General features: G+C 30.2%; 4 protein-coding genes across 5 annotated transcripts; 2 read left to right on the forward strand and 2 right to left on the reverse strand.

Moving 5' to 3' along the window:
• Positions 1-2: 2 nt before the first annotated feature.
• Positions 3-10,227, reverse strand: LOC122716445 (ribonuclease 3). 2 transcript variants are annotated; one of them, XM_043939509.1, is made up of 12 exons: positions 10,143-10,227; positions 9,985-10,014; positions 3,922-4,856; positions 3,604-3,847; positions 3,339-3,530; positions 2,912-3,269; positions 2,429-2,846; positions 1,396-2,347; positions 1,120-1,329; positions 738-1,060; positions 398-543; positions 3-331 (listed from the first exon to the last, which is right to left on the reverse strand). In XM_043939509.1, exons 3-12 carry the CDS (start codon positions 4,833-4,835, stop codon positions 165-167), a joined length of 3,924 nt encoding a protein of 1,307 aa, XP_043795444.1. In that variant the 5' UTR covers positions 4,836-4,856; positions 9,985-10,014; positions 10,143-10,227; the 3' UTR covers positions 3-164. The 2 variants fall into 2 exon arrangements, with proteins under 2 accessions (XP_043795444.1, XP_043795443.1); XM_043939508.1 differs by lacking the exons at positions 9,985-10,014; positions 10,143-10,227 and adding an exon at positions 5,011-5,145.
• LOC122716447 (ras-related protein Rab-9A) lies at positions 5,649-8,751 on the forward strand. Its single transcript, XM_043939512.1, has 2 exons — positions 5,649-6,828; positions 6,898-8,751. The coding sequence occupies exons 1-2, from the start codon at positions 6,394-6,396 to the stop codon at positions 7,156-7,158; spliced, it is 696 nt and encodes a 231-aa protein (XP_043795447.1). The 5' UTR covers positions 5,649-6,393; the 3' UTR covers positions 7,159-8,751.
• LOC122716353 (high affinity copper uptake protein 1) lies at positions 9,540-10,627 on the reverse strand. The gene is made up of 4 exons (XM_043939357.1): positions 10,436-10,627; positions 10,143-10,375; positions 9,985-10,014; positions 9,540-9,741 (listed from the first exon to the last, which is right to left on the reverse strand). The coding sequence occupies exons 1-4, from the start codon at positions 10,625-10,627 to the stop codon at positions 9,540-9,542; spliced, it is 657 nt and encodes a 218-aa protein (XP_043795292.1).
• Positions 10,628-14,859: 4,232 nt separating this feature from the next.
• On the forward strand, positions 14,860-24,045 carry LOC122716453 (anaphase-promoting complex subunit 15-like). The gene is made up of 5 exons (XM_043939519.1): positions 14,860-15,045; positions 15,143-15,202; positions 15,550-15,741; positions 18,122-19,285; positions 23,492-24,045. The coding sequence occupies exons 1-4, from the start codon at positions 14,920-14,922 to the stop codon at positions 18,191-18,193; spliced, it is 450 nt and encodes a 149-aa protein (XP_043795454.1). The 5' UTR covers positions 14,860-14,919; the 3' UTR covers positions 18,194-19,285; positions 23,492-24,045.
• The last annotated feature ends 1,426 nt before the right edge of the window (positions 24,046-25,471 follow it).

Consider the following 25,471-nt stretch of genomic DNA (forward strand, 5'->3'; position numbering starts at 1 on the left):
AATATAATAAATATATTTATTATTTTTTGTATAATACTATTATATACTTTAATATAATTATTAAAGATTTTTTTTTATACTCATTAAAATACTAGAGTCACTAACAATTATTAAATATAAAATAATTTTTCAATCAATTCTAATGAATTAATTTTAATCGTAATTTATAGTTCGCTACGACTTCTTTTAGATCGTTGACTAGAATCAGAATCATCATGTCTATCTGTAGGTTTCATGGATCTTCCTCTTGTTTTATTTTTATTTGGCCATTGTTGCATTTTCATACTTTTTGCTATTACACGTTTTTGATGATCTAATTGTGGAAATAAATCTGTAAAATAATATTAAAGTAATATTAAAATTATATTATTTCTGATTTTTTAAATATTTGACTTACCTTGAGATTTTTCTAAAGCTTCTTTTGCTGAATTCATCTCTGCTTCTTGAATACTATGACCTGATGCTTTTGCTAATCGTTTTCCTTGAAAATATACAGCAACTGTATAAACTCTTGTATTTGTTGGTCCTTTACATTCAATTACTCTAAATAGAAAATTAAATCAATTTCATTATATAATATTAATACATATAATCACTTTAATTTATATATTATATTATTTATATATATATTATATATATTATTTATATTATTTATATATATATATTATATATATTATATAATATAACTTACACATATCTATATTTATATATAATGAATTTATGTGATCTGAACTTACTTGTATACAGGAATATCAGGCTCTCCACCATCCATTGTTCTTAATGTCAGACAACATTGTTGCAATTTACTTTTTGGATCATTCCAATCTTGATTCATAATAAAGTCCTGTAAACGTGGAAAGAAACATACATCGCAAAAAACACGACAATATTCCAAGCCTTTATCAACATAAAGAGCTCCTAAAAATGCTTCCAATAAGTCTGCTCTATCTTTTGTTTTTAATTCGGCTTTTGGATTGCCGTAAAGTGCATATTGCGTCATTCCCAAATCGTCACATACAACAGCTTGAGTTTTATTATTTACAAGAGAACTCCGTAATAACTATAAAATATAAAAATGAATTTTTTCATGTTGACAAAAAAAATTATAATACTACTTACAGACAAATGTCCTTCATGATGTTCCGGAAAGTATTTGTATAAATATTCGGAAACTATAAGTTGTAGCACGGTATCTCCTAAAAATTCTAAACGTTGATTGGAACCCAACGTTAAGTTCGTATATCCTATACTACGATCGGTAAATGCTCTAGCCAAAAGTCGAATATGGGTAAACTCAATGCCAATAGATTCTTCAAATTTCGTTAGTTTCTATAATAAGAAATATTATTAATACATAAAATATAAAATATATGTATATTTATGTAGATATCTTACTTGCAATAATTCAAAACTTGGTATCCATTGTCTGTCACCTGTTGGTTCCTGTTCTTGTAAAGGATGTTTTGGATAATTTACCCAAACCTTTGCAAGATCTTCTTCATCTTTAAACAATGTTTCACCAAATACTCTATCTGCAACTTCTATACCTCCATCAAGAAATAATGAACCCATTAACGCTTCAAAACAATTTGCCATTGCATGACGTAATTCTAAGTCGTGACAAAGATCACTTCCATGTGCATAGAGCATATATTCTTCTAAATTTAACTTTTTTGCTAATACAGCAAGATGTTGATTTTGAACAATTGCTGCTCTATAAGTAGCCAAACCGCCTTCTTCTAAATCAGGAAACATATGAAATAAATGAATTGATGTAAGAAATTCAACGACTGCATCGCCTAAAAACTCCAATCTTTCATTATGCGCTATCGAAGACTCCGTTTCGGTTCTTGCACCGAATCTTGACATTATATTAATTAATGTGTTAATACCACGTTTACGAGTATTCATGTAATGTATTCGACGATCACCATATTCAGGTTGTCTTATTCCACAATTAGTCAAAGAATTCCTTGCATGATCAGGATTTGTACCAAAATTTTCACGATAACTAGGATGTGTCAATGCTAATTGAAGAAGATATCTATTTTTAAATTCATAGCCTAAAGTACGTTCTAAGTTATCTAAAGATTTATGAAATCTTAAATGACAAACAAGTACAGGAATTAACATTGCATGTTGTACTATATCGCACATTATTCCAGTTCTATAAAATCCTTCAGAACTAACATCTACGGTAACATCGCGTTTCATTTTACTTTGAGTTCTTAATTCTTGGAGTTTATTCTCTTTTGCTTCTAATTTTCTTTTATCTTCAAATGATGGTTTTGGCATGTTAGCTAATAAATGGCGAAATTTTACATAATCTCTCCATGCTTTTTGATAACTGAAATAAATAAAAACAATTTAAAAATTGTTTTTTATTAAAAAAAATAATTTCATAAATAATATTTAAAAAAATATTTACTCTGCATTTCCTGCATAACTAAGTTGTGGTGGTCTAATTCCAAAATGTACAATTTCAGGATAGACAATTACACCAGGTGGTTGATCAGTTTGATTTCTATCTAATTGATCTACACGGACACTGCATGGTTTCTTTCCAGGAAATGTAACAATCATACCCTTTACTTCATCAGCAAAATTTTGCCATTTATATTGTGGCATTTCTACCAATCTAGGCAGATCATCTGGATCTATTAATAATTTACTACTTTTTATTAAATAATTTAAAACCTCATTCATAGATAATATTTCTTGTCCATTATCGGCTAAATCTCGCACAAATCTTGGCATAAAATGAAATTGCCCACAACCAGATTTATTTTGTGCGGCTTGTAAATCAAAATCTATAAGTTCCAATACTTCCTTGAATAAATAAGTTTCTGAAAAGAATAATTTTTTGTAAAATTAAAAAACATTAAATGATATATAATAAAATAATACTTACGAAAAAAATCCAATTCTCGAATGATAAAATTTTCGGGCAACTTTTCATCTATATAAAGAATTGTATATTCAATGTTAAATCTTATAACTTTACAAGTTGGCAATTTTACGAGAGGAAAATGTGAAAGCATCGAAAATCCTTCAAATATAAATTCATGTTCATCGTGCTTAATAATTGTCGGTGTTTTGGTAAGAAAATTTGTTGGCGGACTAATTGTTATTCGATAATGATATAATTTATCAGCATTATTGGAATTTAAATCGCATTTATTTATCGCACCTTCTCCAGCATAAATTCCATGCCTAATACCAGATCTTCTTGATTTTGCACTACACCTACACAATGGTCCATCATTCATCTATAATAATGAATATTTTATTTTAATTTAACTTATAATATTATCAAATTATTTAGGACAAATACTTACTTCTCCAGGATCATTAAACCACATTTCAGGATGTAATCTTTGTGGATGTTGTTTTTTTGCCATTAATTCTTCCATTGTTCTATCATCTTCATCCATTGAACTATCACTATCAGAAGAAGAACTACTACAAGCTTCAGATTTATGTTTGCATAAACGAGCTCTAGTTTTTCTTGGTGGTGGTTCATAAGGAGGCTACATAATAAAAAAATGAAAATATTTTTAAATATGTACACAAATTTTTTTTATCACATTAAGAGAAATATACCTGTAAAGCTCTTGCAGCTGCAGCTCTATCTAATAATATTTTTTTAAATAATTCACATAACTCATGTAATTTCTGTGTACCTCTCATTATTTTTGGATTATTTTCATCTCTAGTATAATACAAATCTGCTGGTGCAGTACGTGTCCATACTTTTCTAGCATTTTCCATGATACCTTCAGGTCCCATTGCAGATAATTCATCCATTTTTCTTTCCATATCTTTGCTTGTTGCACAATAATCTTGTCTTGAAATGTAAAACAAAAAGAATTGAATCTAAATATTTATGTATATACATATATTTTAAAAAATATATATTACCTATATTTTTCTAGAAGTAATTCTCTTTCAGTTCTATCCCTATTAATGACAGGATTATTATTAGGACTAATAGTTCTAGATGAATAAGATTCTTGAGATCTTGATCTTTTCCTACTTCTATAATTTGTATAAGATCTTTGAGAGTGTGATACATATGAATTATTTCTTCTATATGATGATCTTCTATCAGAATCTTCTTCATAATGTAAACGTTCTCTAGAAATCGATCTATTTTTAACATATTTTGAATATTTATCTCTTTGATAATCATGTCTTGATCTATATGGTGATCTACTTGATCTACTTTCTCTTGATCTATTTTCAGGACTTCTAGAACGTCTTTTATTAATTGAATAATTATTAGAAACTTCTTTTTCTCTATATCTCCATTCAAATCTTCTATTTTTGGGGGAACTATTAAACTTTGCATACATAGATTTTCTATCATCTTCTATTTTATTTGTTTCATACCAAGATTCCTTTGTATTCTGTGATTTATTCCAATCTGAAGAATAATTATTTGATTTCCATTGTGTATTATCATTATTATGATATATATTCCTTTCATCCCAATTTGTATTAAAATTTCCACTTATTGATTGAGAATAGTTAGATAAATTATAACTTTGATTGTTACATTGTAATTCTGTTTGAGTTTGATAAGAAACATCATGATAAGCATTTGAAATTTCATTTTGATAGCATGTTCCCATGGAATGATACGAAGAAGCATAATTTCCAGTTTTATTTTCAGACAATGTAGAAACTGGCATGTTATAAGAAGGTGGTGGTTGTCTGAAGTTTGGAGGTGGAAAATTTGGGGGTGGTACAGAATAATATCCCATATTTTGTGGTTGAGAAACTCCTGAACCCCAAAAATAAGATTGGCCAACACTTGAAGGAGGATTTGCCATTTTCCACAAATATTATATCATCTGAAATATTATATTAAATGAATAAAAAATATAAAATAAATTTATGAAAGACGATGTATAATGTTTAAAACTAAGTAAAAATGTTTTTGCAATTTCAAATTTTTGTTCAATGTAATAAAATTTTAATGTTTATTTATATAATTATGAAAATTACCGAAAAAATATGAAAATAATACTTTTTTTTATACTTTCTTTCACTTTTTTTTAACTTTTACGTAAAATTTCAACTTTTATTAAAACACTAACATTTCTTATAAAACGACATCTATGCATAAAAAAGCATTTTTCAAGCACTGTAGTACCACCTATTGGTCATACGATAAACATAATTTAAATTATAATATCTAAAAATGGAAAAATTATATACAATTATAAGATTTTTATAATTACAATATACAATAATTTTTATATAATAATCTATGAATTTTATTTTTTTTTATTTTAGTAACATTCGTCGATATTATTATATTGAATAATATTACAATATTATTTAGTTTATTAAATTAAAATTGAAATAATTTTTGTAATTTAATTAGTGTTTAGTTAAAAAAAGAAAATATTTAATTGTGATATACTAGTAGTTTTAAAACATTTTAATCATCACACATATATTAATAGAATCAAGATTATATATATTAATTCTTGGCATAAATTATAATAATACACATGCAACTATTATTATTTTATTTATTATTAGTTCTTATATAATTTATTGTTAGTTGATATATAAGTGTAATATCGTTCAGTATATGCATAGGATTAACATTATTTATAATTTCTGGTAGCCATATTCATCCTATATGTTTAATATCCAACATGGGCGTTTCTTTTGTCGTCTGCAAAGTGTCAAATACTTTGCGCGCAAGAAAAATGTTCAGAAGCAATAATACTTTTTAGCTCTTCAACATTGGAAAATTGTTCATGATTTTTATTATTGCCAAATGTTTTGGAGTGAACATAAGATATATATTTATTTGAGAAAATTGCAATTTTATTCGGTGATGGCTATGAGTCAGTACCAAAAGGCATCTTTTCAAGGTATTGCGACTTTGCTCGAATAATTAAGTTAACATCAAAGAAGATAAGGTACATGGCTCTTGTGAAATTGAAAATTACAATTTCATTCGTTAAAATAATATGAATCCTATTTAAATTGATATTAAAGTTCTATTAACATCACTATAAAATGAAAAGGTTATGCTTTATCGCGAAACGAAAATTATAATACTAAAGCGTTTTAAATAATATAATTGTTTATTGTGTGAATTATATAAAGTTATAAACCCCGAGTGAGCATATGCTGTTGGCTTAAAATGTATATAATATAAAAAAAGTGGATTGTCTTATTTAATATCAGAATCAGCTGATTACTACATTGACAAAGGATCTCCAATACATTCGATGTTTTACGAATGAAGAATTTATATATTTAGTATTGAAAATAATTATATATATGAAGAATATAAATATATATCATATTTTTCAATATATAGTTTCTTTGTTATTTTAAAATAATAAAAAAAAAAAAAAATAAAAGATGTCAGGAAACAATTCAGCTATAGTAGGTACACTTAGAGGTGGTAATCTACAAAATCGTAATTCCCAAAGATCTACACTTTTAAAAGTGGTAATTTTGGGTGATGGTGGTGTTGGAAAATCCTGTCTTATGAATAGATTTGTATCAAATCACTTTGATGAACATAGTTTTCATACAATTGGAGTAGAATTTCTAAACAAGGATATTGAAATTAATGGAGAAGCATATACATTGCAAATATGGGATACAGCTGGACAAGAAAGATTCAAGACTCTTAGAACTCCATTTTATAGAGGCTCTGATATTTGCCTTTTAACTTATGCTGTGGATGATAGAACAAGCTTCAAAAATTTAGCACTTTGGAGATCTGAATTTCTTTATTATGCTGATGTTCAAGAAGGATCAACATTTCCATTTATAGTTGTTGGAAATAAAGTAAGCAGGAATTCTGATAAAGGAAGAAAAAAATAATACTAATAATATTTATGAAAATAATTTTTATAGGTGGATGTTCCAGATTCTGAGAAACAAGTTTCCACAGAAGAAGCTCAAGCTTGGTGTGCAGAAAATGGAGATCCTCCTCTAGTAGAAACATCTGCAAAAGATGCAACCAATGTTGAAGCAGCATTTGGTGCAGCTGTTGCTGCTTGGGCACAACTTGAAGCTAGATTAGAAAGACCATTAGTAGAAGATACTGTTGATCTTTCCAAACAACAATCTCCTCATCGTTCAAGTTGTTGTATGCCTGTGTCTGGTGCTGAGTAGGTTACAGATATAAGATTTTAAATATTTTTTATGTTTTCATAACATAATGCATGAAACATTTCTGAAGATTCACAATCATAATCTAATTGAAATGAATAATTTTTGTGGTGCATAAATGGAGGTTCTGGAATAAACATATAAAATTTGTTTATATGTGGAAGGAGTATACTATATGCGAATTGTACCAACACTTATAAACAATGATTACTGTATTTAGGATATATAAGGACATTACATTATATATGAATTTTATTGTTTTCATTGACCTAAATAATACTTATTTCTGTTTAAATAATTTGAACTTAATCCTTTAAAATTAAATCAAGACCATTGGCAACATAATTACAAAATATTTGGAATATTCAAATACATGATTATATGATCATGAATTGACAATGAAGATGAAACTATTTAATATCATTATAGTACCAATTTTGCTGGTAACATACTTTTTCTTCTAGGTCTAACAAAATTATTTGAAGAGATTTCTTGCCCATCTGCAATACTTTCCTCGTAATAAGGTGAATTTTAACGATAAAAGTATTTTTTTATTTGTTGCTCATTATGTGTTTCTTCTGTTGCCAATGAACATATTTATATTTTTATAAATTAAATTCATACGATTTTATTTGTTTTTACAAATATTTTTCAGTTTCGTTAAAATATGCAAATTAAAACTATATTTACGCGGAAAAAAGTAATATTTTATGGTTAATATTTCCAGAATACAACTGTAAACTGTAAGGTCAAATTGAACGTCCTACTCGTATCACGCTTTGTGCAGTTCGCGAGCTACAAACAGTATTTTAAGTATTTCGTACACCATTGGCTTGTGATAAAATAATAATAGTAATAATCACGATCATCAACTGCTTTATAAATAAGGAATAGATATAAAATGTAATTTAGCTTTGTAATCTAAATTTGCCTTATCTTTGCAGCACAAACTAAGAGCAGTGGTAGTAATATATATTTATGACAAAATCTTCTGAATCATCTTTATATATATGATTTTGAAATATCTATATTATAAAACATACTCTGCTGCTCTTGGAATGTTCTGCAGTCGATGTTTAAAGATTTTCCTACAAAATGAATAGTATTATAGATACATCAAATAAAGCTTTTTGTACAACCTTGTACGTATAAAAGGTATGAACGCATTTCTAAAGCACTGTAACTTATTTAAAAGCTACCTAATACTTTAGTGATGCTTTACATACACAAAATAAATAATATATAACATCATAATTTTTAAGGATTATTTTTAATAAAAAGGCTTGCATTAATTATAAATGTGACATGCATGCTGGTGCTTTTTGTATAGCTGTGGGATATATAAATTTCTGATTTCTTATTCAATAATCTGTTGGTTCAAGTGCACACTATATATAAAATTTAACCATATCAAAATGATATTTCATCAATTTGTAATATTCAAGATCAGTTCTATTAATGGAATACATTTTAGATCATCAATACTATATTCATCAATAATTTTATAAAAATATCTGTACAATATATATTGCATGTATTGTACAATATTATATTTATTTTATATTTACTAAGTGGCAGTTAATAGTTTTATCATGTATTTTTATTATAGATCTTAATTTATATCTATATTTTATAAATTTTATAATCTCAAAAATTGATCTTTTAGAAAAAAATTTCGTGCTTGTTTAAAAGTGATAAAATATACTGGAAATGTTTTTTTTTTTATATTTTATGTGATAATTTCTTATATTTTACAAATAACAGTAGTTTATAGATTAATTTTAAATAATACAATCGTTGATAACGTTATATAATAACAATACATTATGTATGCAATATTCAAGACATCACAGCACACTTTTTTTCAAACATTAAAAGGTTAATCGAGAAGAAGATATTTATAAAATATATTATAATAAAAAATTAAAGGTTATCATATAAAAGTTTGGAAAAAAGTGTGTGCATATCTTATGATACTTTTCATTTAAACTTTTTAACAATATTTACAAATTAAGTGCGCTATAGCTATCTAGATCAAAGATTTAATCTTCCAGTATTTGCATTTTATAGATATTTTGTATACAAATTTGCATTTTATAGATATTTTTTATGCAATAATAATTTAGCCATTTTATCTTTTTTAATGAGTAACTAAAAATTGCATTCTGTATGCATAAAATAATTATGCATAAGAATAAATTTAAATTGAGACAATTTTCTTTATATATTTCTGTAAATACGAATTTAGAATAATTATATTTCCTGCACACATATACTACATGTAATTATTTCGAAGTTCTTTCAATTAGAATGAACTTTTCAGCAATGTACATTGATGTACATTTTTGTTGTAAAAACACAATGTATTTTAAATACATAAATAACTAATGACAATGTTCTGTAACATCCACGATAACAGATTTTTTCCATCCAAATAAAAAGTAACCAATTGCTGCACCAAGTACTACAGCAAAACATAACCAGACATTGTAAGTCATGAAGATCAGCATAAGGAAATATGACAGCACGATTTGCACAATGTGTAAGCACGTTTGAAACGTGTGCATCCATGATAACATTGTGGGCCTGCACAAATTTATATGAAATGGATTAATTTTTAAATATCAAAAAAATATATGTATAATATTAATTTGTCATGCTAAATATTTAACATATAGTTGAAATGAAATCATAAGTCAATATTAGAAGAAAAATTATAACTTTTTTAATTCATATATCCCTCTGTACAAAAAACTAGAAAAAAACAAAATGCACTTTCACAAAGAAGCAACCTCAAAACCAAAAAAAATTCATTCCTCATTTACTTACGGTTGTTTGTGTATTACTTCTCCAACCATACTAAAAAAATAAAATCAAATAGAATAACTCCTTGTGTATTCAAATATAAAGTATTGAATTACCATTTATTATAATTATAAATTTTCAAAAATGTTTAATTATAATTAAAAGTAATACATCATACTTACTGAACAACCCTGTTATCCTCGGCTACGACATTTTTTTCTTGGGGCATCGTGACACTTCTATATTGAAGAGAATTATACATTTTCCAAAACAAATATTCTCGGTAATATTTCAAACCTTCGTAAAGTGCAGCCATGATCATAATACCGACCATAGATCCTATAAGGCCACTGATTGATGTGATTTTCCACGATTCGAATAATACGTGTTCACAGTATCCTCCATGGAACCACATCTATAAACATAATTATTGTATCATAATCAACTTCAGAATTTTAATTTTGATGATACGTACCGTTGACATACCGTGCATTCCCATACTGGCACATGAGTTCGTATCAGAAGTAAGATGACTTCCATGATCCATATTAGCATGATCCATAGAATTGTGCATATTTCCATGCATATTTAAATGATCTATAGCTTGATGAGATGCGTGAATACCATGTGCTGAATGCCCATTCGTTGCATTCATCATATGCGCCATATGGTTATGGGACATCTGTAAATAAAAATGAAAAGAATGCAAAATTTTTAAACTAAACAAAAAATATTTGCATGATATGAATAATTTGTTTAATAACGGCAGAATAGTAATAATTTTTTGAAAATATTTTAAAATTGTTATTATTTCGCTTTACAAATAACATATATATGTATATTTTGAAAATCATTGTAATCACGAAAAGATAAAATAATTATTACCTTTTTCACATTACAAAGAAATGTACTACTACTATCAAAAAGACCATTTTTTTTATATATTCGAAAATGTAATATATCATTAAATTGAAGGTTGAAATAATTAATATTGAGAATAAAGCACGTCGCAATTTCTACATTTTGATATATGCAGTAAAGATATCTATCGAATTATCATTCAAACAGTAATAAACTGATTGAAAAGAAAATGGAAATGATGAATTTTTAACGGTAAACTTTTTTTATCATCATAAATTGATTCAAAGTGAAACAGAATTCCACGTGAAAAGAACACCTGTTGCTTGAGTGCTAAACTCGACTTTATAGTGAGAATATTTACCGCATTACGCGATACAATCGATATACCTAAAACGTCAAACATTTATATCGATAAAACTATCATTATATATTCCATATTACCAATTATATTATATCTGAAATTTCATTATTCATTAATTCATTTAAAAAGAAACAGACAATACTTTAATTTGATGTCAAATTATTTTCTTCTTAGAAAGCAATATTATATAACTATTGAGAGAAAATTGATAAACCATGCGCGTTCATTCGTGAATAAATGAGCTATTTCTAAATCAATCAACGATATTCTTAATTAATATATATGATTTTTGTAAAATCATTTGTTCTTTTTCGGCTGCTTCCTAGGCTATAAACGACCAGAAACAAAAGTATAAGAAGAAACGAGTTCATAAGTAGCAATCAGACAACATGAACAAAGGAACTGAATGAAAAAAACGAGTCAGCGTACTTTCTAAAGTAGATTTCTTCGAGATAGTTTCAACGGTCTCATGTAAATCTAGCAGCTAACATTCTATTCTAACTGGTTGCACAAACATAGGATTTATAATGATCCAAATTGGATTTTTATAATCCAATTTTCAATTCTTTAAAATATGTAAAATAATTTTATAATTAATATATACTTTCTTTCATCATTTAATCATAAATATGTTGAATTAATATGTTGAAAAAAAATCATCAATTTAGTTTTTATTCTATTTAATTTATATTCTATTTTATTTATATTATATTATTTTATTAACATTTATTATATTTATTATATTTTTATTACATTATTTATTATATTATTTTATTATATATTATATCTTATAATATATCTTAATAAAATTATTGAAATAAATTAATTGTAAAAAAGCTTTCTTCAAGAAAGTTGAAGAAACAGTATTTAACTGATACGCATATTTTCATAAGAAGCGAAAAAAAATATTTACATATAAAAATGCAACAGTCTTATCTTATTTGCGATTACAGGTGCATCAGAGATTTTTTTAATTGTAGAATTATATTTTTCATTAAACAATAATCGTAGATATTTAACTAGAGAATGCTTTGAAATATAATCCATCATGAAAATTACACTTCTTGTTGAAAAGGAAATATAATATGTTTTGCACTGTAAATAATAATCCATAAAAACGAGTCACAAAACGCATCTTATTTTATAAATGTTAATCATATGTCTTCGATAAATGATATTTTATCTAAGATATTTATAATAATTTTGTTTGAACAATGTATATATTCACTTATTCACAAAAATACATATATTATTAATATACCGGAAATGAATTTATTATGCAGTTTTTAGAACACGTAGAAAGAAATATCGTAACTATTTATCATTGAGATAAAAATGTCATTGGGTGAGGAATTGTGTGTAATAGTTTATAATTTATATAATTTTATTAATAACAGAAGCGAATATTATTTTAAATTATATATAATAAAAAATAAATTAAATAAAAAAAGAACAAAAATGTTCTGCAATGATCAATGTTCTCAATTAAAATGAATTAAGATATTAATTCATCCGATAGTGATTCTTTTTTTATCTTATTATTTTATCAATTAAATATAGTTATCTTTATATTAATTATTATATCATCTTTTATTACATAGTACATAGTGTTTATAAACATATTGATTGAATTTTATCAAAAAGATGTTTGATTTAATGTTTCTTTTTATGGCATTTTGTATGATAATAAGAATATTATTTTATAAATTTTTTAAAAAATCCATAATATGTGTAATATTTAATATGTATTGGGTAATTATATTTAATATTTCGATATCTTTAAATGTATCAAGAAAACGAGCTTGATTGTTTTCAACAACATCGATGACAGGAAAAAGCATAGAAATTCTATCATATGAAATGTAATAGTGTTGGTCAAATTATATTGAACATGATATAAATGTCCCCTTATTTTCGAGAGCGATTTTATAATAATATGACAGACAAGTTAACAATTTCATCGCGGAAACCATAAGTGGTTAGAGCGAATGATAGGGATAAGCAATATTGAAAACAGGAAATACAGTAGGAACGTACTACATCTAATAAATAGAAAATAATTTTTATGTTCATGTGTATGAATATAATAAAAAGAAAAAAAAATTTAAATATTCCATCTAAAAAAAAAAAAAAAAAAAATAAATAGAAAAAAAAATCGTGAATTTTTACGCCAATGAACTGTTGAATATACGATGTTCCATTGGAATCCTTATATTGAAATACCAAGATTCCATTGAAGGAATATGCGTTATAATTTTCCCGGTAAAAGATGTTTCGATTATCGATTTATTCCATTAAAGAGCAATGGTACATCGCCTAATAAGAAGCAAAAAATGAAATTTCAAATGACACCATAAAAAGTGAGATATTCGTTTAACAATATATAAATTTTAATAATTTATTAAATATATTGAAATATAAAATTGAAGTCAATCGAGAGTGCACGGTTTCAATTGGATAGATGAGGTATTGTGAATAGCTAATTACGATTAACTAACACATGGCATAGTAATGCCGAGATTTCAAAACGAAAATTAATTTCAGCGATAAATATTAAAATATAAATACAAATATTAATATTAAATTTTTCGATAATTTTTTATTTTATGAAAAAAAATATTTTGTTTCAAATCGTAATTTAGATAAAATATAAAATATAAATAGATAAAATATAAGTTGCATGAATTCAACCAACATTCTCAAAGAGATTGGAGAATTCAAGTCATACATTCACTTTTTATCTTTTCGAACTATCACTAAAATGTATGTCATTTATATAAACTTAAAAGAAACGAAATTGAAATGTTATCATTTAATAAAAATTGAAAATAAAAGTGGAGAAATTAACGTATTATTATCAGACTTTAGAAAGGGAAACACGATTAAAAATTATATTAACACTAAAATATATGAATGTTTGATTATATGATACTTTCTTACTGCATTCTAGTAATGTAAATATACCTGTCAATGTGAAACATTCCTATTTAATTTATATCATATATTTAAAAATTTATTACATATATAAATGAAAATTTTAAATTAAATATTGAAAAGAATTATACTATATATGTTAATTACATCAGATTGTTCTAATTTGATAAACAAAATATTAACAATTCTTAAATTTACCTTTATTAGATGATCGAGGTTATGTTGTACAAAATGTTTTCTCTTCGTAAAAATACTTGAATGCGATTATAATGAAATAAATAGACACTTTCGCAGATTTCTCTGCGAGAACGCGCAAGCAATCTCTTAGAGACCCATTAATGAACTGTACGTAACATTCACGGTTTCCTTCATCGCCGTAGATGAAACATAACGAAGACAAGGATTAATGGTTTTCAGTGGGTAAACACGTGACACTAGAGTAGTAACATAATTATTTATATTCTACAATAGATGGCGCAATAAGTACGCGCCATACATGTTTTATATTTGAAATATTGTGAGGTTATAAAATAAAATCATAAAGTTAAAATAACTAAAATATATAAAAATATTGAAAAAATTATATAAAAATCTAATCTTATGAAATTATGGAAATATTTATTATTTTCCTGTACATAGATAAATATACTGCTTTCTTAAACATCTAACAATATTTGAATATGAAATTACAAGCGCCAAAAATCAAACATGTTTGTGCGCATGTGTAAATAATTTGTGTACTTCTGATAATTTGAGTGCTAAATTATTAATTGTTTTTAATAAATTTTGACAAGATTTTCAAAATGTCGATTATGCCATTATGGCCAAATTTACAACCTAGAGCAACAGATCCTTTGTGGTTTAATGCCGATAGACCTTGTGATGATGAAAGTGAGGTAGTTCAACTTGAAGCAGAACATCAAGCGTGGGTAAGTATAGTACACAATTCGATAAGTATTATCTATATATAAATATCAAATTGTTTGATTACTTTGATTATACTTTTATCTTTATTTTTTTCTTTAGAGAGAACATGTTCGGGTACAAGGTTATGATCATATCCCCATAGGAAAGACAGTTAGTGACGTAAGTTAACCTCACTTTTTTCTAGCATATATCACATTACAATATATTCCATTATTTAATAATTTCATTTTATTTTTATAGTTTCTTCATATTAATTAATATTGACAAAATAAAAATAAAAATAAACATAAATAAAATCAAAGTTGTTAAATTGCTTATCATTTGTGGTTATCATTTAATAACGCTATTACCGACTGTCAAATAACATGCAGCAAATGAAAGCAAATCTTTTTTTATTTTTAAATAAAACTTTTATGATAAATTAGTTTTCGATATTATTAAGTTTTTTTATTATCTGTCGTTTTAAATAAAATTATTATATAATTTATGAATGTAATTGTGCATAGTTTAGAGGATCAGAAGAGGAAGAAGAAGAAGAAGAAGAAGAAGAAGGTGAAGGAGAAGAAGAAGAAGAATCAGATACCCATGAAGAAGAAGAAGAAGAATTAGACGAAATTGATATGGAAGTGAGCTACTCACATCAACAACAAACTTCCAGTCCAACAGATACAGTGACAGATCCAGTATCAATTAGAATGGTCAGCACACATACTGGTCGTTATTCTTAATTAAAATATTGTAGTTGTTATTTAATTTTAATTTTAATTTAGCTTTTTTAAAAAAGGAAAATTAATGTTTATTTTTAAAAATAATTGTGTTTATATTTTAAAAATTAGCAATAAAATATAGGTTTATTTTATCATTAAAAAATTAAGAACATATGAAAATAAATAAAGAATCATAATACTTTTTATATTTTAAAATAATGCGATTTTTAAATTCTTAAATATCATAGTAGAATGAAAGCATAATGAATTACAATATATAATAATATACTAGCTATCCTCTTGTAAATAAGCGTCATTATTATGAATAGTCAGCATTTTGGAATTACTACGTGTCAGGTCAAAAACCCCTTGGCACGCCGAGTAATGCAAATCACGATTCATAGTATCGAAAAAATTAGCATTAAAGAAATATATGTATATACATTCATATATAGTATATATATTTATATAAAAAATATATATATTTATAAATAAATTTCCATTCAATCCTAATTCATAAATTAAAAAAATAGGATCACTAAAAATTTTTAACGATGAATAAATTTAGCCTACATTCGTTCCTATCATAATCTCTACATCAGAGTATAAAATTTCTTTTAAAGTACGATCCGTGGCTCGTCGAAAGCGATCGAACACAAGGGCTTGCCCCCTGTCCCTTTCTCTCATACCGTGTTCCATCTTTCTCTTTGGAGAACGGGGCAAGTCGGTACCCCGCCTCGCTCGTAAAGGGCCGTGGAACCGCATCATGCTCGACCGGGACACTCTCTGTACACTCCGTATACCTACCTATACTAGGTGTAAGTACACGCGAGAATGTATTATATACCTATATACAGCGCCGGCTCTCTCGGCGTGTAACTGAAGTAAAGCCAGGTTGGTGCCCCCGCTAGGGTGAACGAACGGGTACGCTCAGGCAAAAGCGAACCCGTGTGCCTCCTCCACCTCCTCTTTCTCTTTCTCCACCACCTCCTCCTCTAGCAACGACCTCCATCTCCTCCTCCGGTCGAAGATCTTCGCCTCTGATGTCACACAGTGGTGGAATTGCAAATTTTTTATATCTCTTTTTTTTTCCTTTTTCTTTTCAAATATACTATATTGGTCCGTTAGGGAACGAGTACGGCCCAATGCGCGCACAACCGGCCAAAAAATTTTAATCGTACTGCACAACAGTTCCTTCGCGTTTCGAAGCACTCGTGGAGAAATCTTTTTTGCGATTTTACGCGTATTCGATATCTACGTTGACCACTTTGAACAAGGAATATTTAATAACGACCACTGTTAAAACCGAGTGACAAAAGATTTGCAATTTTATCCGAGCAACCAAATCGTTTCAAGGTTAATTTAACTGCACATATCGCAAGCGAGCGGGCCATGCGAGCATTTCCATCTCGTGCTTAGTATTGCCGCGCATAAATCTTGGGATTTATGAATCGCGAGTTTCGTAGATGGTAATACCTGCCGGATTTATGAATTAATACCGGTCATATTAGATGCATAAATCTTAACATTCAGGTAGATGGAATCGTCTATGGAGATTATTCCACCGTTTCGTGATTCTACTATGGCACATCTGTAGATTACCGCTATCAATCTTTATCGTTTCCAACCTGAAAGGGGAAAAATAAAGAATGGCAGAACTCGTTCATTTGTATCGCGGACATCTGCTTGTGCATGAAACCTAAAATGCTGTATGTGCTATCGATCGTTGAGATTCAATTTATTTCGATTTTTTTTTAGTAAATTTCTATTAACTAATTCCCAAAAAATTTTAACGTACATAAAAATGAATTTAATTCACTATTTCGATGACACATGCTTGAAATCAATGAAATTATCGGATTTTAATAAACGCATACAATATATATAATATTTATATACGTCGAACGAATGATTTACGAAACAATTTTAGTATATGCGATCAACTTCACAACGTATTAATATCGATTTGATCTTCTGACCCATATATGGTTTGCTTAAAAATTCGATTCGACTTTGAAACGATATAACAATATGTCTACCCTTTTTTCGAGATTTCTCTAGAACGTCTGTTTGAATATATCGAAACTCGATCGATACGAGTTGACTTACCGGCGTCAACTTAATCGTTGTGCGTTCAACGCGAATGGCGAATACGCAATAAGACGTTCTACTGTTTGCAACAGTTAATGTTTCGGTTAGTGATTTACTGTTACCGCGGTGGTTGATCGTGCGTCAACCGATTTCACCGGTGCAGAATGCAGAAGAATGCCGCTGTAGGGGGTAGACCTCAACGACTAATGTTGAGTTAAGCACCCTAACCTGCCTCAAAAGACATTATACGACGTAACAGATAATAAATCCTCTGTTTCAGTGTACCGAGATAGCGAGTTGGAAGAAAATGAGAGTGTCGAGAACGAAGATGGACGAGACACCTTTCTTTTGACGATTATGAGCTGTTCGGATTTCATAGAATATCTCTCTTCGTAATTTAGAATGGACGAAAGTAGTTAGGAAAAGCGCATGGAGGTGAGGTTAAAACACGTCAAAACACAATACGAACGTAAAACAGGATGTGACGATTAATCGAAAATGCCTAAGCGGGACTGACAGTGGCGTAATACTACGCACGTCGCGAAAGAAAGCAGAGAAAGTATTTAAATGAAGCATAAATCGAGAAGAAATAAGAGTTACGATCGTTCGTCAGAAACGACTGTGATAATGTGACAAATAATTAGAATCACCGACTATTTATTCGTATTACAATACAATTACAATATTTGCAATAATATAAAATAAAAGGAAAAAGAAAAAAAAAAGTTAAAAACCGAAAAAAGTAGAATTGTAATAATAACGAAGAAGGAATATCAAGAAGGCAGGATCGACAAAGAGCGAAATATTTGAGAGAAATGCACGAAAAGGCCTTTTGGAGCGACAAGGAAAGAGTGGGGAGGCTCGCGGTAGAGAGAGTCGACGCATCGAAGACGACGTGCGAAAGAATGAGAGAGAATGAGACGAGCGCGAGCAGGAAGAGCGGCACGAGCGAGAGTCGGGGAGTTCGGGAGTACTCGGCCGCTCAGTCGAACGCGCGATTACAAGCACACGAGACGCGTGGGCTCTCTCTCTCTCGACGACCAAGCTGAAAGTGTTTCGTACGCGACCACGTGCCGGCTAAACCGCCGGAACGTAACAGAACGATACACGACGAGAACATACATCGAGTGACATCGTAAAGGACACAGTGCCGTTTGCACGCTCACGATCATCTCCATCGATTTTCGCTTCGATTTCACGAACTTCACGAAATCTTTTTCTGCTGGATGTGTACGAAGAGTGAAAAACAATACGTCGTAACAGAACGATCGTGACTTTGAGTAAAATTTTCCGACGAGGACGGTGCGCGTGCAGTGAGTGGGTGATTTGTCAGTTGGTGACTTGAAGTGAACATTAAACCGAAAAAGAAGAACGATCAACGATCAAATAGAAGGAAATTTTGCAAGCTTGTTAGATCCAGATGTCACGGGTGCATCCTCGATCGGTGAGTGAATACCATTATGTTTAATATTATACAATATTCTTCTGAGAGGGCGAATTACGCATCCGTTATTAAACCGTTAAGGTTAGGTTCGTAGCGTTCGTGCTTTCAATTTAATTAAGTATAGAACATCGTAGTTGATAATTCTATGGTCTTCGGTAACAGAGTTTCCCTAAGGATTTTTAGTCGTCTCGTAAGATATCAATTGAAAATATAGCGATTTAACGTAGATGTTATAGCACGACATTTTTTCTTTTTTAAGCGAAATTGGTGAAATCGGGGCAAGAAGGGATCATTGACCGTAGTTTGAGACGGACTAGGACATCGTTGAAAGTTTCGGTCACTCATGGAAAAAGTGTTGGTACTCTGTCGAACGAATCAGCAACGACCCAATTCTTTTACCAAACTTTTCCAGACGTTTCCATGTATTGCGCGTTATGGATGCCATCGAAACATTACCATCTCGATTTCTATTGCGCACGTATTCTTGGTACATTGTTTATATTCGTAGCTAAACACATTCGAACGAACAGCTTATTCCTTTACTTGGAACTAAAATAGAAGCGTAAGATTCTACGTTTAAGCTAAACCTAGCAACCAGTCAATATTTAACTTTTCTTTTTTTTTAGGATATCTTTCGCACCCATCTATCTTCTGCTCGAAATCAAGTAACGCAAATTTTATAGCCGAAGCTGTATAGTTTGTTGAATATATGTAATGCCGTTACATGTAAAGCTAGGCTCTTTTTATTTTGATATTTCGCAAGTTTTTATTGGCCTCTGTATGAAATGACCTACATTTATGTATTAAATATGTGAATTTGAAATCATATACAATAAGATAAATAAGTAGCTTTAGAAGGTCTTCTTGCGTTATGTTTATATTATAATACGCCACGATGCATTTTATATTTTATTTTAATGACTCGCATATCTTTCAATTCTTTTTTTTTGTCGACATTTTGATTTTTATAACTTTAAAATTCTGTGCTCGTTAATTACACCGGAACGAAAAGAAAAGAAAAAGATTCAGGTAGAGGAAGAAAGTAGTCGAAGAAATTAAGAGCATTGCGCGGTTTCTGGTTACAGAAAGTTAGCGTAAAATGGGTAAGCGTTATGATTATGTAGCGTCATGTTGAATGTATTTATAACGAATCGCGGAAATCATAATTCCAAGGAGACGTAAAGCGAATTACAGAGAAAGTCTCGTGCATATACGCTCGCCCATTCGTTTCTGTGTGCTTGATCGCGAACAGTAAAAAATTCTCGTTCGATGAAAAGTGAAATTAACGAAATCGTCAAATCCATCGCTCGCGGTAGATTATCAACCTATTCTAGATTATCTTCCGGCAATTTTGTTTTTTCTCTTTATTATTCTTAAAAGAGTCTTTATACATATAAAGTGGAGAATTCCAATAAAAAATAGTAATATATCATATTTTTATAAATTTAGAAAAAGGAAAATTGGAGATTTTATTTTTATATTTTTTTTTTTAAAGAAAGGAACATCTTTTTCTAAAAGATTCATTTTATAATAAATGTTTAAGTAAATTAAATATTTCAAATAAATTATACTATTTTATTTCTGCTATTTGTTTGTTATACATATATTTAATGCATATGTTATATTTAATATGCAGTATAATTAATTAATAATAATAAAAATATATAATAAATGAAGATCTTAATAATTTTAGATATATATATATATATATATATATATATATATATAGAATATAATTTTAAATATTAGATTCAACTGGCATGTGCTTTTTCATTCATGATACATTTGAATTAGTTATTGAATATTAATTAATTTTTTAAAATTTAAAAAAAAACATGAAATAATTAAATTATTGGATTTTTGAGATAAAACTTAAGTCTTCATTTATTTGTATAAATAATTGCAATAAGTTTTTTTTCAAAATATGAAAATATTGAAATAGGAATTCACAGTTTAATTTATCCATTTCTGTAGAAAGTATTAAGAAACAGTGGTTAATCAGAGGCTAATAAAATAAAAATTTCATCTCATTACGATATAAAAAGTTACGAGTGTTAAAAGATATTAAGTTTCCTTGTTATGAAACATTAGCAATAGATAAGTAAAATAATAATTTATTACCGGAAGTTCACACTCTCGTTTTACATTTTCATTAATATTCTTTTCACTTTACTAAAAACATATTGAATAATCAACTTTTTATACATCTTTACGTAAACAAAATTAATTCAAACATCTTCAAATTATTCATAAATTCTCAATATCTCTTTAAATTATTATTTTACCACATACACACTCACACGCATATATATATATATATATATATATATATATATATATATATTTTCAATTAAGATTTCACAATTTTGATTCGCTTTTTATTTTTACATCTTTATGTAAACAAAATTAAAAGATACCTTCAAATTATTCAACAAACTGCAAACAATGTATCTCCAAATACTCATAAATTCTTAATTCTAATTCATATACGCTATCATTCATATTCATATTCATATACGCTCATCTATTTTCTAGGTCCTCAACTTTGATTCGCACAATCTTCTAAAGAAAAAAACCTACAACGAGATTGCATGGATCTTTCTCTCTCTCTCTCTCTCTCTCTCTCTCTCTCTCTCTCTCTCTGCTCTTGGTATTTTCGCGAGCTGTAGGAAAAAAAAAAGAAAGAAAAGAGGGGGACGAAACCGGTGGAAAAAGTGGAGACAATTTTTCCAGGTTGGCGGTTAAAAGGTGGCGCGATCACAGGGACGATTATTGAGCATTGTTGGGTCCAGGTTGCGATAGAACGAGCGAGTGGGTAATGCTGTACTGTTTGCGCCGGCCCTGCGGGGTCTCTGACCGCCCGTCCGCGCCTCTCAACTCGACTTGCTTGTCCATGCTCTGTGCGGCCTACCTACGGGCTTATGGCTAAAGTCACGTCTCCCTTTCCGTCTCTCCTGCGAGAACTCTCTTGGACGAATTTCACGAAAAGCACTCTTCTCGCACGACAAAAGAGGGAAGAAAAAAAAAAAAAAAAAAAAAGAAAAAAAAGAAAAGAGGAGCGCCGGCATTCGCCTCTCTTCTTCCCAACTTTCTTCCTTATGGATCACGGTCCTCTTGTACGTTTACTATTAGCTGACGCAGCTTCTGTATACGTTCAGCTGAACTGGCTGTTCGTAAATTTCGTTTCGAACGGTGCGTATAGGTACTTATTTTCCGATAGGCGAGCATTTTTAAACTAAAAACGATCCTCTTGGCCAACTTTCGATGATACTATCGCTCACAGAGAATCGTTTTTCACGAAGATGGATATTATATTAGGTTAAGAGGAACAAGATGATATTTTTGACGTAAATTCTCAATGTAGAATCCCGTTTTGAAAGTTTTAAGTTTCGTATCATTCGATATATATATATATATATTTATATTATATTTCGAGCGTAAAATTCTGAAAGAATTGCTATCAGAGAAATTTTATTTTTCATTGTAGATTGAAGATTGCATTGAGAATGATCGTACAATAATTTTATAATTCCCGAAATGAAGTGGTCTGTCTATATTGTTTCAGTTCTCTTTCGAGCATGCGCATTCGTATCTTCAAAGATCGCGGGAAAATTAATTCCGTTCAAAGTATGAAGGCGAGCACGATTTTAGAAAGCACGAAGACAAGCGTGTGTCGTTCGTTCACACGGCGTACACACGGATTTCTTTGGCTAACGAAGGATATATTAGTAGCAGGGCTTTGGAATCGTTGAAGGATTAATAGTCCATAATAGTTTTTTTCTTTCTTTTTTTTTTTTTTTTTTCTTTCCTTCGCTCTTATGCAACGGCGTAACACCTCCTTTCGTTACACATGCTTTCTAGCCACACCATTACACGATTTTTCGACAGAGGCAAGGCATCGACGAAAGGCATCGTTCTTGCCGCGAAATTCCATGAATCTTGATAAGATACGGTTAAACGAGAGGAAACCATTATGCCTTGTTTGAAGACAACGCTAAAAGTAAAACCGTTCGGTGCGTTACGCAACAGATTTGTTCTGCTGAATTCTCGAGCCTCTCTTTGTCTCTAGATTCCTATCTCACGCAATTCAGAATCGAATCGCCAAGTATAAATCAAATAACTTTCATCTTTTTTCACTCAAGATCGTTCGTTCTTCGTTTTTCCATCTCCCTCTCTCTTTCTTACATTTCCTTTTTTTTTTTCCAGATATTCTCTCATCTCTCAGCAGATGATTCTCTGGTATTGCAGCTCGAACGTTCACCGGCCAGAACTCTTGTCTTTCACACGTTACGCGACGTCGATCGTGATTTTCCTTCTCCTCACTTCGTAAACAATTGCTGCATCCGGTACACGCGCACACGATCATCGATTATCGGAACTTGGCCGACCATATTGCGGACCATTCTACTTGCCCGATAACTCGCGTCATCTACTACTGTCCGATCCGCACCTATAGACTCGCACGAAACGTGGGTGTAGGCGTCGTCTCTCACGTGGGCGCGTATTTTTGTCAACGATTGCGAACGATTAGACGACAATGAGACTGAAAAAATGAAACTCGTATATAAGCATAATTAGGCCATTGTCCTACGAGGGGGAAAAAAAAAGGAAAGAAACGAAAACGAGCTCTTCGATCCTCGATTTATATTTAAGATGACTCGTCAATAATTGATCATCAAACCATTGTCTTTTTCTAATTATTCTATGAAAAAAAGAAGAGAAAGGTTTCGAGAAAGAGGGAATTTTCGTCTCCCTGAAAATTTCGATTTTCGAAAGGTTTATCCCTTTATACGTTTGATATTTATATTTACGATAAATCGCGAACAGAGAGAAAGGAATATAAACGCACCTTCATTAAGCAGGGATATAGGGTAGCAGAGTCAACGACGTGCATGAATTTTTGATGTTGGCATAAGCATGGCACGCTGCAGGAATTTCAAACAACACCCACCGATACCGTGTATGAATCGTTAATGCATCCACGATTGCGCGTTCAAAACCGATCTCTTCTTCATGGTTGACATGGAAATACAGCCGTCCCTCTTGCGAGAAGCCTTACTTACTTGTCCCGATAGACAAGAGATAGAGAGAGAGAGAGTAAGTAGATGCAAAAATAAATAGGATCACGAATCTTCTCTGAATCTTGCTGTTTCTTTCGATCTAGCCAGCAGTACACAAAGCGAAGAGAATTTTATACGAACACCCGGTATTTTGCGGTGTAACGCGCGTACATGCACCGCGGCGCAGCCCTGTGTACATGAACAAACGCACACAAGCCCGACGCCAGTGAACCGAGCATTATAGTGCCCTGCAAGAAACGTCGGCCTGGTGCATTGACCGCGGTTGACCACACGTCATCGAATGAGTGACGTCACACAGTTTCCAGCACGAAAGCTACGTCACGCTTGGTTGCATCCTCCGAGATCCACGAAAATATTCCCCTCCCCCATTTTTTCCTTCTCACCCTCGTTTCGAATTCGAAACCGATTTCCCTCGCCTCTTCTATAAAATACTCTGGTAGATCAGATTTTAGAAGTTAACAAAGTGTAAGAATTTGATTCGAAAAAAGAAATCACGTTGACGGACGATGATAAGAGATAATCGGCGATGGAGCGATGTTCCCTCGTTATCGTCATCCGTTTCGAACTCCGAGAGATCCTTAACTCAAACCAGCAGAAACGGGTCGAAACCTGGGGATGACTTATTGCGACTATATACGGCGGCCGGCTAAATAATTTTCTTTTTCCTTTTTTTTCTCTTTCTTTTTTCTTTTTGCACCACGTGTAACTTCCAATTCATCACGGCCGACCGCGGGCTATACGCGGTGCGCGCATGAATAGTTAACGAACGGGCGTAGGAGGACCAGAGATTTTCCTCCTCGACGACGACTATGCGCACCGACGATGTACCTGCGAGTATAATGGCTCGGTTATACATAGAGCAACGGGTATACCTTTCTTCAATGTATATGTATAAGCGCGGGCGAGTTCGTTCCCTCGAACGAGTAAATCAAGTCGCTGGCCCGCGAAGCGGCTGAATGCCTTGAGCCTCGTAAGACTGGCCAAGAATGGTTCGATATTTTTCCCCCAGTCCCTTGATCCATTCTTGCCGCGCATCCGCGCTATTCATCCCGATATTACTGGTAGCGTTTCTCTCTCTCTCTCTCTCCAACCTTCGAGTGTATAC

Source organism: Apis laboriosa, unplaced genomic scaffold (genome assembly GCF_014066325.1).
Source record: "Apis laboriosa isolate Shangri-la unplaced genomic scaffold, ASM1406632v1 scaffold45_cov149, whole genome shotgun sequence".
Taxonomy (NCBI): Eukaryota; Metazoa; Arthropoda; class Insecta; order Hymenoptera; family Apidae; genus Apis; species Apis laboriosa.